At 46.1% G+C, this 14278-nt stretch overlaps 1 protein-coding gene across 1 annotated transcript in view; it reads right to left on the bottom strand.

The window, feature by feature from the left end:
- Positions 1-14278, bottom strand: part of ALDH9A1 (aldehyde dehydrogenase 9 family member A1) — a 183141-nt gene that overhangs the window by 26901 nt on the left and 141962 nt on the right. The window contains exons 7-9 of the mRNA XM_033960396.1: positions 12653-12841; positions 11581-11668; positions 829-970 (exon numbers count right to left, since the gene is read on the bottom strand). Of these exons, the coding sequence (XP_033816287.1) occupies positions 829-970; positions 11581-11668; positions 12653-12841 (419 nt within the window). The remainder of the gene's footprint in view (positions 1-828; positions 971-11580; positions 11669-12652; positions 12842-14278) is intronic.

The raw sequence follows: 14278 nt of genomic DNA, 5'->3' as shown, positions 1-14278 counted from the left end.
GACAAAACATATGGAAGGGGGTTTATCTATATCAGTGGTTCTTAAACCTGTCCTGGGGACCCCCCATACAGTCGGATTTTCAAGATATCCCTAATGAATATGAATAAACAAGATTTGCCTATAAATACGTAGTAGGCATGCAAATTTCTCTCATGCATATTCATTAGGGATATCTTGAAAACCCAACTGGCTGGAGATTCCCCATGACAGGTATAGATCTAGATGAAAAAGCTCATTATACCACAAATGCATACAAGTACAAAAAATGTTTCCACTAGTCTTCCTGATCATCAAGAGGAATATGGATTCTGGGTCAGATACTCAATCAGAACAGGGTTAATATATTCCCTGAATTGTAACAGGAATTGGGATTATTGCAAACTTTGTTACTTTTGGTGGCTTCAAGTTAAACATTTTGGGACAAATATTCATACCATGGGAGCCAGGTTGGCTAACTCCCATGGTCGATGCTGAGCCTGAATATTCAATGTCAGGTCATTTTTGATCATGGTCAGATTTTTTTTTTTTGTAATAGCTATAACTTAACCAGTTAAATCAATGTTAAGTGCTGGCAGATTAAGTTAATAATGGCCAAACACAGGCCTGCTATTTACAATTTGGCCACTAAACTTGTCTGGTTAGCGCCCAATATTGACTTTCTTTGTGCAATATAGCCGGCTAAGTTTTAGCTGCTAACTGTGGAACTAGCAATTACAAGGAAAGTTTCTATGGGTCCCAGTAACCATAACAGACTGCACAATTCCACATTCTAAGATAACACTTCCCTCGTCCTCAAAAGCAGGTCATATAAAAATACATCAGACATACCTGGTAAAGACTCCCCCTGCCAGGCCATATGCTGTGTTGTTGGCCCGCTCCAGAACTTCTTCCTCAGTATTAAAAGGTAGGATAGACATAACTGGACCAAAGATTTCTTCCTTGACACAAGTCATGTCATCTTTGCAGTTCCCTATAGGCATTGAAACAAAGGAAAATACATCATGTCCTCATGAGTAATGTAGCCATCCACAGTTCATGGACATATACGAATTCTATCTATGGCACCCAAATTTGTGCATGCACAAATTGCTTAATAAGCTCCATGCCATCAATAATTGGATTCTAACAACCAATCGTTAATATTAATTGGCACTCAATATTTGTGTGTGCATCTGACTGCACATTATTCTGTAAGGCAGTGTGCCTAACTTCCATAGTGCATATTTCAAAAGGGGTCATGGCCATGGGAGGAGCTTGGGCATATCAAGGACTATGTTCCTTCTAAGCAGAGCGCATGAGCCATTACTCATATAGTTTACATCAGTGTTCTTCAACCATCGGTCCATGGACTGGTGCCGGTCCGCAGAAATTTCCTGCCAGTCCACAGGGCCAGCACGTGCATCGGGCCCCAGACAGTGCTCTTCACCCGCCGATCCACAGTGCGATCGATGTGGTGTTGTCTTCGGCCCAATTCCCTCTTCCTCAATGCTGCAGTGCACAAAGCCATGGGCAGAGGCTCCTACGTGCATCCTGTGCCTGAACCAGAAGCCTTCTCTCTGACGTCGCAACATCAGAAGGAAGGCTTCCAGGTGAGGCATGGGACGCATGACGAGCAGCTGCTCACGGCTTTGTGCATTGCAGCACTGAGGAAGAGGGAGCCGGTCCTTAGATAACACCGGGGGAGGGGGGGGACGGCATAAAACGGCCAGGCGGGAGCAGGCCAGAAGGCAAGGAACAGCATGGAGGGAGGGAAACAACAACAGTAGGGGGAATGATTTTATTTTTTAATTTAGTGATTGATTTACATCTGTTGTCTGTTCAGGAAGAAATGCATTTGTTTCTTTTCCTCTGGTGTTGTATCTTAGGGTTTGCTTGTATATATTAGTACTTTTAGTTTTTGGTCCTGTATTTGCATGGGGTTATCTGTGTTCTGGTAGGAATGAATATTGAGAAGCATACAGTGTGTTTTGTGTAGTTTTAATTTTGTGGTTAAACATTATGTGTTGTTAATATGATTATATGGTGTGTAGTCTTCCACTACAGGTGATTGAGGCCAGCAGCGTGCCTGATTTTAAGGCAAAATGGGATCGGCACATGGGATCTATTCACAGGACAAAGGTAGGGGAGGGACATTATGGTGGGCAGACTAGATGGGCCGTGGGCCCTTATCTGCCGTCTATTTCTATGTTTCTATGTGTGTATATATATATGAAAAATGAACGGAAAAAATGATGTTGCAATTAGTACTATTATGGGGGCGGAGATGGGTGGGGTGTAACCCATTACTTAGCTCGGTGTTCTTCAACTGTAGACCGGTGCCAGTCCACAAAATAATTATTTTATTTTTGTCAATTCATAGGTGTCAAAAGGTTGAAGAACACTGGTTTACATGATTGTTACATAGTCGCTCACAAAAATACTGACCTAACCCAACATTAAAACAATCAAGCTAATAAAAAATTAAACTAAACAATTACCACGTGTGTGATTTTTTTTTGTGTGCTATATACAGAAATGCATTGCTATTCTAGGATCCAAAAATATTGTTTTTTAGAACTTATCACTCATACAAAAAATAATTTGCATGCACCCAGCCACTCCTTGGTCAATGACTTTACAAAAATCTGCCCAATGTTGTTACTGAATACCGAGTCAATGAACACCAGCATTTACACCAGTTTTCAGCAAGTGTAAGTATGGTGTCCAAACTTGGGTGTGAGATCCGCACTTAAGCACTATTCTATAAAGGACACGCACCCTTTACAGAATAGTACTTTGCAATCATTGCTTTCAGCATTTAATTTTGAGCGCCATTTATAAAATCCAGCCCTTTACTTCTATTAAGCCCATTACACAGTATCTTAAAGTAAGTTCTATATATCTCCCTTTTAAAAACGTAAGTGTTGCTGTGAGATTTGGCTATATTAATGTAAACATATATGGATTTCTATTTTGTATTGTGCTGACAATATATAAACTAAATGCATGCAGCAGCTTCCTGCTAGGTTTCCTGAAACCTTCCTGGGTTAATCCAAGGTACACCATCTGAGGCTTCTGGTCAATTCCAGAGCCCCTAGTCCTTTTGGGTATTCTTTTTCAACTTTCCCTCTAAAACAAAAATCTTCATCTTTGGCAGAGAAAGCAATGTATTGCACAGCAAAATATCTGGCCCATTTAAAAAAGAAAAAAAGCCGTTGACCTTGACAGGAGGCTGCTTCTCCTGTCAGTACTGTCAGGGCTGCCCCGACTCAATCACTCACTGAGTGATTGAGTCGGGGACTTTGCATGCAAATGACTTGCATCTCCATGAAAATCATTTGCATGCAACAAAGGTAGTGAGTGAATCATCGCTGTTTCAAAATCAGCCAGTAATTGGCCAACAGCAATTGAATCGCTACCTTTTAGTGAATCTGGGCCTTTGTACTTAAATGCAACCAATGTTGCACTATTGGTCAGCTATCTAAACTAAGTTTCTTGGGCGGGGCCTTAGGATCCTAGGCCATTCAGAGCCTTAGATCCCTCCTAGTGCATCCCAAGATGCACCAAGAAGGGGAAGGCCTGGCATTTTGAAGATGCGGGCCTGCCAGCAGGAGGGAGTGGGCATCCCGCCTGACGTTCATTTAAAGGTGGGGGTGTTGGGAACAGTTGTTGGGAGGGGAGAACTGCATGACTTTTTTAAAATGAGAACAGATACTGTGGGTGTATAACACACGCATATATCTGAGCCCATTAAAAAAGAAAAACCTGGCTTTTTTTAATGCTTCTGGCACTTCCAGACCTGTCGGAGATTTCGGAATGTTAAAAACCAGCGGTTCATTTTGTGCATCACAAGGGCATCAGTTGGAGTGATACTGATGAGTTCATTGTAATGTATTTACATACAATTATCTGAGGCTGCTAAAAACCACAGAAGAGACCGCAATTTGCCACTTTAATACTTCATCGTTAAACCTGGTTTAGCGATGATCATTAAATGCACTGTGAGCTTCGTGCATCCGGCGCTGAGTGGTAACACTTGGGAAGAAATTCTATACACGGATGCCCACATCTTAGAGCCACTTGTATACGCATAATGTTCAGAATACCTACACAATCGCAGATATGTACATATACATGCGTTAAGTAGCAGCAAAACAGTTAAGCACTAGTCTGTAAAGGTGTATATAAGGGCATAGGCCCAAATTCACTAAAGATAGCGATTCAATCGGTGTTGGCCGATTCTCTGATTTTGATTCACTATCTTTTTTGCATTCAAATGATTTGCACGAAGGTACAAATCATTTGCATGCAAACTCCCCGCGATTGAGTAGGGGCAGAGCCCTGAAAGCAATGATACTTACTGTAACAGTTGTTATCCAGGGACAGCAGGCAGCTATTCTCACTAATGGGTGACGTGACCCAACGGAGCCCCGATGCGGACGCCTCACAAGCATTTTTGCTTGAAGAAACTCGAAGTTTCGAGTCGCCCGCACCGCGCATGTGCGAGTGCCTTCCCGCCCAGACCAGGGCACGTCTCCTCAGTTCAGATAGCTAGCAGAGAAGCCAACCAAGGGGAGGTGGGTGGGACGTGAGAATAGCTGCCTGCTGTCCCTGGATAACAACTGTTACGGTAAGTAACATTGCTTTATCCCAGGACAAGCAGGCAGGTATTCTCACTAATGGGTGACCTCCAAGCTAACCACAATGGGATGGTGGGAGAGTTGGCAACTTAGGAGAATAAATTTTGTAATACCGTTTGGCCAAACTGTCCATCCCGTCTGGAGAAGGTAACCAGACAATAATGAGAAGTGAAGGTGTGAACTGAGGACCAAGTGGCAGCCTTACAAGTCTCCTCAATCGGTGTCGATCTGAGGAAGGCTACAGAGGCTGCCATTGCTCTGACCTTGTGGGCTGTGACTTTACTAGGAAGGGGTAATCCAGCCTGGGCATAGCAGAAGGAGATACAAGCCGCCATCCAGTTGGAGATAGTACGCTTAGAGATGGGACGTCCCAACTTGTTCGGATCAAAGGAGATGAAAAATTGAGGAGCAGTTCTGTGTGGCTTGGTGCGTTCCAGGTAGCAAGCCAAAGCACGTTTACAGTCCAGAGTATAAAGAGCTGATTCTCCAGGGTGAGAATGAGGCTTAGGAAAAAAACACAGGAATAACAATGGATTGATTCAGATGAAATTCCGAGACCACTTTTGGGGAGAAATTTTGGATGTGTGCGAAGGACCACCTTGTTATGGTGGAACACTGTGAAAGGTGGATCCGCAACCAAAATGCTTGAAGCTCACTAACTCGACGAGCCGAAGTGAGGCCAATGAGAAACACCACTTTCCAAGTGAGATACTTCAGATGAGCCTTGTGAAGAGGTTCAAATGGAGGTTTCATAAGCTGAGAAAGAACCAAATTGAGGTCCCAAACCACTGGAGGCAGTTTGAGGGGAGGATTGACATGGAAGAGTCCTTTCATGAATCTGGAAACCACCGGATGAGCAGAGAGAGGTTTCCCTTGAAGAGGCTGATGAAAGCAGCAATTGCACTAAGATGGACTCGTATCAATGTAAACTTGAGACCAGAATGAGAAAGGTGCAAAAGATAATCCAAAACTGAAGACAAGGAGGAGTGTTGTGGCTCATGATGATGAGAAAAACACCAAACAGAAAATCTCGTCCACTTTTGGTGGTAGCATTGTCTAGTAGCAGGCTTCCTTGAAGCTTCCATGACATCTCTCACAGGTTGAGAAAACTGGAGAGGGGTTACATTGAGAGGAACCAAGCTGTCAGGTGTAGAGACTGCAGATTGGGATGAAGTAGAGATCCCTGCTGCTGTGTAAGCAGTGATGAAAACACTGGTAGAGGGAAGGGCTCCCTGCTGCTGAATTGAAGTAGAAGGGAGTACCAAGGTTGTCTGGGCCACCGTGGAGCGATCAGGATCATGGTGGCATGGTCTGACTTGAGTTTGACTAGAGTCTTCTGGATGAGAGGAAATGGAGGAAACGCATATAGAAAGAGGTTCGTCCAATCCAGAAGAAAGGCATCTGGTGGTGGAGCAGAATTGAGGCAGTTTGAAGTTGTGGGGGGCTGCAAAGAGGTCGATCTGAGGAATTCCCCACTGAGAAAAGATGTGGTGGAGGGACGTTGAGTGGAGGGTCCACTCGTGAGGTTGCAGCAGACGATTCAAGTTGTCCACCAAGGCATTGTCCGCCCCTGAATGTAGACGGCTTTGAGGAAGGTGTTGTGGCGAATCAGAGCTTCCTGGCAGAGGAAGGCCGTTCACGTGCCCCCCTGCTTGTTGACATAATACATGGCGACTTGGTTGTCCGTGCGAATGAGGACCACCTTGTCTTGAATCAGGTGCTGGAAAGCGTTGAGAGCATTGAGAATCGCCCTGAGTTCCAGGAGATTGATGTAGCATTGGCGGTCTGTACTGGTCCAATAACCATGAGTGCAGAGGCCGTCCAGATGAGCCCCCCAAGAATAAGTGGACAAGTCGGTCGTGAGGACTTTCTGATGGGGGGGGGCATTTGGAACAGCAAACCTCTGGATAGATTGGAGGATAGCATCCACCAGCGAAGAGATTGTTGCAGAGCAGGAGTGACCTGGATGTGTCGGGACAGAGGGTCGGATATCTGCGTCCACTGAGATGCCAGGGTCCACTGGGGAATCCTGAGGTGAAGTCTGGCAAAGGGAGTCACGTGAACTGTAGAGGCCATGTGGCCCAGGAGAACCATCATGTGTCTCGCCGAGATTGACGGGCGAGAGGACACCAAGTGGCAAAGATGGAAGAGAGCTTCCCGACGTTGGGGAGGGAGGAATGCTCTGAGTTGGGTAGTATCCAGAACAGCTCCGATGAAGGGAAGAGTCTGTGAGGGTTGTAGATGGGATTTCGGAAAGTTTATCTCAAATCCCAGATGTTGCAGTAACCAAATCGTCTTCTGGGTCGCGAGGACGGCTCCCTGAGATGTAGAATCCTTGATGAGCCAGTCGTCCAGGTAGGGGAATACCTGGAGGCTGTGGTTCCTGAGTGCTGCGGCCATCACTATCAGGCACTTGGTGAAGATTCGGGGTAACGAGGTCAGGCCGAAAGGAAGCACTCGGTATTGAAGATGAAGATGTCCCATCCTGAATCTGAGGTATTAGCGTGAGGACGGATGAATGGAAATGTGGGTGTAGGCCTCCTTGAGATCCAGAGAGCATTACCAGTCATTCTGCTCGAGGAGGGGGTACACGGATGTCAGGGTCAACATGCAAAACTTCTCTTTGACCAGAAACTTGTTGAGCACCCTGAGGTCCAAAATGGGTCGCAGATCGCCCGTCTTCTTCGGAACAAGGAAGTACCGGGAGTAAAAACCCTTGTTCTGTTGAGACACAGGAACCGGCTCGACGGCTCCAAGCTGTAATAGAGCCTGAGCTTCCTGAAGAAGAAGGGCGGTCTGGGTCAAGTTGGAAGGATACTCTCTTGGAAGATGTTCCGGGGGTACTCGATCGAACTGGAGAGAGTATCCTTCTCTGACGATGGAAAGGACCCAGAGGTCGGTGGTAATCGTCGTCCATCGATGGTAAAAGTGATGGAGATGACCCCCAATTGGTGGAGCAGCTGAGAATGGCAGGACGACTGAAGTTACGTCCTCTATGAGACAGTCAAAAGGGCTGAGGAGCCTTAGGGACGGTTGATGGCTGAGGCTTCTGCTGCTGCTTTTGGGAATGCTGCCGCTTCACAGGCTGTCGGATGGTGGGAGCCTGCTTAGGTGGGTAACGCCGCTGGTATATTAACGGTGGGTACGAGGAGGAGCAGGCTTAGGCTTCGGACGCAGGATGGATTGGAAGGATTTCTTGTGGTCCGAGAGCTTCTTGGTCGCCGCCTCGATGGATTCATCAAAGAGGTCAGTACCAGCACATGGAACATTGGCAAGCCTGTCCTGGAAATTAGGGTTCATATCGATGGTCCTGAGCTATGCCAGCCGGCGCATAGCCAGTGCACATGCTGTAGCCCGAGCCGAGAGGTCAAAGGCATCGTAGGATGACTGCATCAGCTGTAACCGGAGCTGGGACAGCGAGGCCATAACCTCCTGGTACTCGGATTGTGCCCTAGGGTCCACATAGGGCGAGAACTCAAAATATGTGACAAAATGGAAGTTGTACTTCAGAACCCTGGATGTCATCATGGAGTTCTGATAAATCCTCCTGCCAAATCGGTCCATGGTCTTGCCCTCTCTACCAGGTGGAACGGCAGCGTAGACCTGGGAGGGGTGAGACCACTTCAGTGAGGATTCCACCAAGAGGGATTGATGGGAGAGTTGGGAACCATCGAATCCCTTATGGTGCACCGTGCGGTACCTGGTATCCAATTTGCCCGGTACAGCAGGGATGGAATAAGGTGTTTCAAGGCATCGCATAAAGGTCTGATCCAGCAACTTATGAAGAGGAAGCTTGAGGGATTCAGCAGATGGTTGAGGGAGGTGCATAGGCTCCAGGTATTCTTTGGAGAATTTGGAACCTGTGTCCAGGTGGATGTCCAGGTCGTCTGCCATCTGTTGAAGGAACGAGGAGAACGACAGCAGGTCAGCCGAGGCAGGGCCTCGAGGAGGGCTCAAGGACGTCGAGGTCTCGGGATCCAAGGAGGACGGGGATCATGGTGGTGATAAAGACCCCAGTGTATTCTCGAGCTCCGGCATCGGAGGAGGTGAAGTAGCCGGTGGAGAATACTCAAGAAAAGGCTGTTTACGATGAGGCGAGGCATGCCTGGACGAGTGCCTTGATGAATGCCTCGACCGATGTGAACTGTGTTTGGATATCGGCCTCGAGGAACGAGGCGAATGGATCTTCGCTGAGGCCCCCAGGTAGTGGATGGGGCTGGAAGCAGTTGATCGAAGCACAGGTGGATGGCTGGAATCACCCTGGGGTACTCGTAGAGACTCAAACCCCTGCATTGAACCCCTCCCCGTGCCCAGGCTGGATTTGAGAGAGAAGCTTAGACCCAATGGTGGTGAAGAGCTCGATAAATTGCTTCTCTAACAAGGTCTGGAATGAGGCCGGCAAAGACGGATCCGCATCAGCAATGGGACCGCCTGCACGGGCCTTGCGTTCTTTGGGGGGGTAGTGTGTGAGTGCTTGGGCCTAGAAGCCTTGGGCACTTTTAGCACTATCGGTGGAATAGGCTGCTGTGCTACCTGATCTGAAGAGACTGGGGAAGGCATCGCAGCAGGCGCTGGAGTCGGGGCCGGCAGGAACGATGCAGGCTTAATGAGACTCGGCGCCACAGAGGTGGAAGGCTGGAGAGCAGCGGATGAAGTCGAAGGCGAGGGGCCTTTCGATGAAGACTGCTCCGTCGAGGACTCCATGCTGAACAGCGACTCCCACAAGACGCAACGGCGCTTGAAAGCACATGCGGTGAGTGTGGAGCAAGGCCGGCATGATTTCGGAAGATGTTCAGGCCCGAGACACCAAACACAGCGTCGATGAGGGTCCGTTAGCAAAATCGCGCGCTGGCACTTGACACACTTTTTAAAACCGGTGATAGGCCGGGACATAGGCCGGAAAAGCTCCGCCGCAAGATCGAAGCCATGGGGCTGCAGCCATGTGGCCTGCCCAGTCGGACGGATGGAAGAAATTTAAAAAAAAACAAGAAAGAACAACCACGGACTTTAGAAGGCACAAGTGAAAAATCTTCACGCAGAGAGTTGAAGAAGGACTTCTCGGCTCCGTGGAAAAGTAAGAACTGAGGAGATGCGCCCTAGTCTGGGCGGGAAGGCACTCGCACATGCGCGGTGTGGGCGACTTGAAACTTCGAGTTTCTTCAAGCAAAAATGTGACCCCCTCCCCTGTCTCCCTCTCCCCTTACCTCAACATAGATAAACCGGAGGGACGTGGACACCCTCCTCCTAGCTGCTGCTGCGTTGTCTAAAATGGGAATTCCCCTCCCCTCCTATGGAGTGTCCAGGCCAATCAGAGCCCTAGGACCCTTCCTGATGCATCCAGGGAGGGGCCTGAGGCTCTGATTGGCCCAAGTTGTTTAAGGACCCAGAGGCCTTTCATGCGGGGGGAGTGGAGGGGGAGAGCTGCCAAAGCAAGAGGGAGAGGGCATCCCTCCTGCCCTTTTTGCTGTCATGGGAGTTTGCGGTGCCAATTCGTCGGGGAGGGGCCTTATACAACCTGGGCCAACCAGAGCCTCAGGCCCCTCCTCGGATGCACCCTGAAGAGGCCTAAGGGTCTGATTGGCCCCTTCCTATGGGTTCACTTGGTAGCGGGAGAGAGTGGGCATCTCTCCTGCTGCAAGGAGGGTTTCGCTTGGCAGTGGGTATCTTTCCTGCTACAGGGGGGGTATTGTATGGCAGCAGGAGAGAGTGGGCATCTCTCCCGCTGCGAGAGGGGTTCGCTTGGCAGTGGGAGAGAGTGGGTCTCTCTCCTGCTGCAGGGGGTGTGGTGTTATGTGCCAGCAGGAGAGAATGGCAATCTCTCCCGCTGCTGGGGGGGGGCACTTCTCAAAACGCCTTTTCTAGCAGTCTCTGACACTGTCATGTCAGGGTTTTAAACAGTGCTGTCACTGTATAGCACCCCTGGACCAGTCGCTGATTTTTGTTGCCAAAAGCCAACGCCTCTCTTGGATAACGGCTTGGCAATTTTAAAGAATCTACCGAAGTGCTAATTTTAATGTTGAAGAGCCCATATGCATGTCAGAGACTGCTAGAAACCTCATTAAAAACAGAGATAAGCCGTTTTCATAATCCGCTCCTAAAGTGTGTGCAGGCTAAACTGTTGGAAAATAGTTTAGCGACGGCATTAAACTTTTGAGAATCTGGGCCTAAATGTTTAGTCTATACAGTGCCATCTACCTCTGTCAATTTTGTTTCTGAGAAAAATAAAGTACCTTTATGTGAAAGTGATGAATGTTATTTATCTTTGTAGTTCTTGCATCCTTCAGTTGGTTCAAGATCTCTGTAGAAAGTCTTGAGGAGACTAGTTTTCAAAATTTTTCCTCAAATTTAAACTGCCATTTAGTTACAGAAAATGGCAGTTTTCTTCCCTTCTATTCAACACCCTTACTCTGTAATTCCCTTGCATCCACTATATAAGCGTTCCCTGCATCTACTATGTAATCATCCCCAAAAAGGCAACTTCTTGGCAATGTCCAGCTACCTTATGCTGTAAATTGTAACTTCCTGGAAATGTCCAGCTACCTTATACTGTTTTCCAGCTATCTTATACTGTAAATTGTAACTTCTTGGAAATGTCCAGCTACCTTATACTGTTATTTGTAATTCCTGGAAATGTCCAACTTTCTTACTCTGTAATTTGCTTAGAACTGCAAGGTACAGGCGGAATAGAAGTCACTAATGTAATATAATGTAAAAAGCCCTACTAAAAACAGCCCACCTCACTCTGGGGGGTAAAAGTATTCAAGCTAGTAAAGAAGCAGATTAGCCCAAGGGAGGAAAAATTTCATACAACGATGGGTGTCTACAACTGAACCCCTGAGCTTAAATAAAAGCAGAATGCAATTGTCTGCTGCATCTTATACTTCTCCTATCTGTGGTAATACATAGAAACAAAACAGATAAATTATAAAGCTGGTTTATGGGAAGGGTTGGGTTTTCTTACCTAGGACGCAGGGCAACATGTAAAAGCCGCCCTTCAATTTGGGGTCATCAGGTATGTATGGTTCCCCACCACACAGCACCTTCACTCCCTAGACAACAACATACCACAAAATATGAGAAAATGTCATACAGAGACCAAAGCCAGCAATTTGCAGTCTAATACTTCATTTGTATCTAAAGAACAAATTCCATTCTGGCTTTTCTCCACAGTCCAGAGGGCAATCAAACTTGGTGTTTGGGTTTGTTTTGTTTTGGCCAAAACTGAATTTGTGGCCTTAATTCCCCATGCAGTTTCAGCCAAAACTGTAGTAAAAACTAGTAAGGAATGCCTCTCCAGTTCCTCCACCTGACCAAAATGCCAACCCAAACCAAAAGCACGATCCTCCTAAGGCCTACCTTAGAAGCCCTGGTGGTCTAGTGACCTTGCTCCAGTCACTCTTGCCATGCCAGCTCAAGACTGCTGGAGGTCCCGACAGATATTTTGAATGCTGTGCCTGCATAGGCAGGAAAAACTAATGATCTCGACCAGGCCACTAGACCACCAGTGAAACTAAAATAGGCCTGGGGAGGGCCTACAGTTGATGAGGGCAGTTTTGGTTTCAGATGAAAATGCACTAGCCTCTACCCTTGTCATTAAAAATGGGATTAAAAGGGCACTTTATACTATTGAGTGTCAAATATGTTTTCTGTAATTTAAAAACCAATATGTATAAGCAACTCTCCACTCTCTATCAGTAGAGCCTCATGATCTCATATAGCTTTCTGCTCTCTCCCTTAGCAATGTACTGCTGCCTGCAGTTCCTTCCCTGCCACTGGACTTCTCAGACACTGCTCCTCAACTGGGCTAGCAAGCAGCTGTAAAGCACAGCACCTCAAAAGTAGCTTCTCCCTTGCTAATAGACTTCTTGTTAACAGACTCTCTCAAGACACCTAAAGGGCTGAATCACATTGTTCTCATTTAGAGCCTGTGGGCTCTTCTATAGTGATTTCATCCTGTCTGCACATTTTCTATTCAAGAAAATGAACCATGAGATCCAAAATCTTAAACATGTCTGGAAAAGGGGACCTCTTACCTGCTCTTTGCCCTTTTGGATAAAGCCCAACACCTTCTCCAGATGTGATTTGTTGATAAGAGGTCCCATACGGGTGTCTTCCAGCAGAGGGTCTCCTATTTTAATCTTTTTGGTATGTTTCACAACTTCCTCTGTAAACTTATCCAGGATTTCCCTCTGAACAAACACACGGGTTGCATTACAGCACACCTAAAATGAACAGACAGCAAGGTCTAGCCTGGTTTCTGACAGCAGAATGAACAGACTGGCAGGAAGGATGATGACAGAATTGAAGTGATGTGTGTCTTCCAGCTCTACTTTCTTAACATTATGCGGTCTTGTTGAGCACATACCACAATAATGAAATTTGCTTACTTATGATGTGTGCATTGGACTGATTATCTTGCTGTCCACAGAACACCTAAGTGGGGTGACATCAGGCAGAAATTTTACTTCAAATCTTCCTTACATGTTTGAATGAGCGCAGGCAGGGTATCGTGCCATCATTGTGTTAAGTAAGGTTCCTTTCAATTCTACACCAAATAAAAAGGAGAAAAAACTCTGCACCAAAGCCAAGGTAAGCAAAAACCACACAGAGTAAGACCACACCGTCAAACAGATATACTGTACTTTAATGGGGTATACTTGTAAAGTGGATCCAGAAACAGGACCAGACACGGACTGTGTTTCGGCTTACAAAGCCTGCATTAGGAGTCCAGTGTTTCTAAAACAATAAATTGAAAACAATACAGATTAACAACCAAAAAATAAAGACTTAAATAAATGTGTACCCCATTAAAGTATATCTCATTTTGACAGCATGGTCTTCTCTGCTTGTTTTTTTTGCTTCTCTTTCAATTCTATCCATAATCTATAGAAAAAAAAAACCCCTTAAGGTGGGAAGATTTATATAGACTCAAATCCTGTCATGCTTGAATATCTATTCTGCATTTTTTCAAGGCTAAGCAGGATAGTGGCCCTCAAAAGTAAAAATTTCTAGCTACAGTTGGGTGGATGCCTTATGATCTTCAGTCTGCTTCACATATAAAGCAAAGGCTATTTAGTGATTTACACTATGTAAGACTTGTCCACCCTTGTGAGCAAGTGTCCAGAGAAAAAAGGCTGTAATGTTTAAGCAGGACCACACAATTCTGAAAATATCTTATATAGAGTATTTAAGTCAATAGGGCCTGAAGTTCACAGAGTGATTGCTCTAAGGGTTCAATGGCTCATAACAGATTGATTGAAGTCCCAAAACACAGTGAGAAGCTTGATGGAAGGCTTTGCTTGAAACAAGTTCTGCATGAAACCTGACAACTAATGATTCTATAAAAGATGGTGATAAGAACCAACTGCACTGAGATCTTGACAGGGTTTGTCTTTAAACAGTATCCTGAAAGATGTAGGTTGCTTTCTGCAGTTTTACTATGGTACAAGAGAAAAAGACAGGACAGAATAAAAATTATTTAGGGCCTTTCCTCTTACTCTATAAGGCAAAGTCCCCCTGGAGTAGAGGACTAGCCTAGTGGTTAGAGCACTGATTTGACAACCAACCAGAGAAGTCCAGTTACAAACATAGAAATAATAATAATAATAACTTTATTCTTATATACTGCCAACAATCTTGCGACTTCTAGGCGGTTTACA

Source organism: Geotrypetes seraphini, chromosome 10, assembly GCF_902459505.1.
Source record: "Geotrypetes seraphini chromosome 10, aGeoSer1.1, whole genome shotgun sequence".
Taxonomy (NCBI): Eukaryota; Metazoa; Chordata; class Amphibia; order Gymnophiona; family Dermophiidae; genus Geotrypetes; species Geotrypetes seraphini.
The sequence above is the reverse complement of the archived record's forward strand: the minus strand, read 5'-3'. Positions and strand labels throughout refer to the sequence as shown.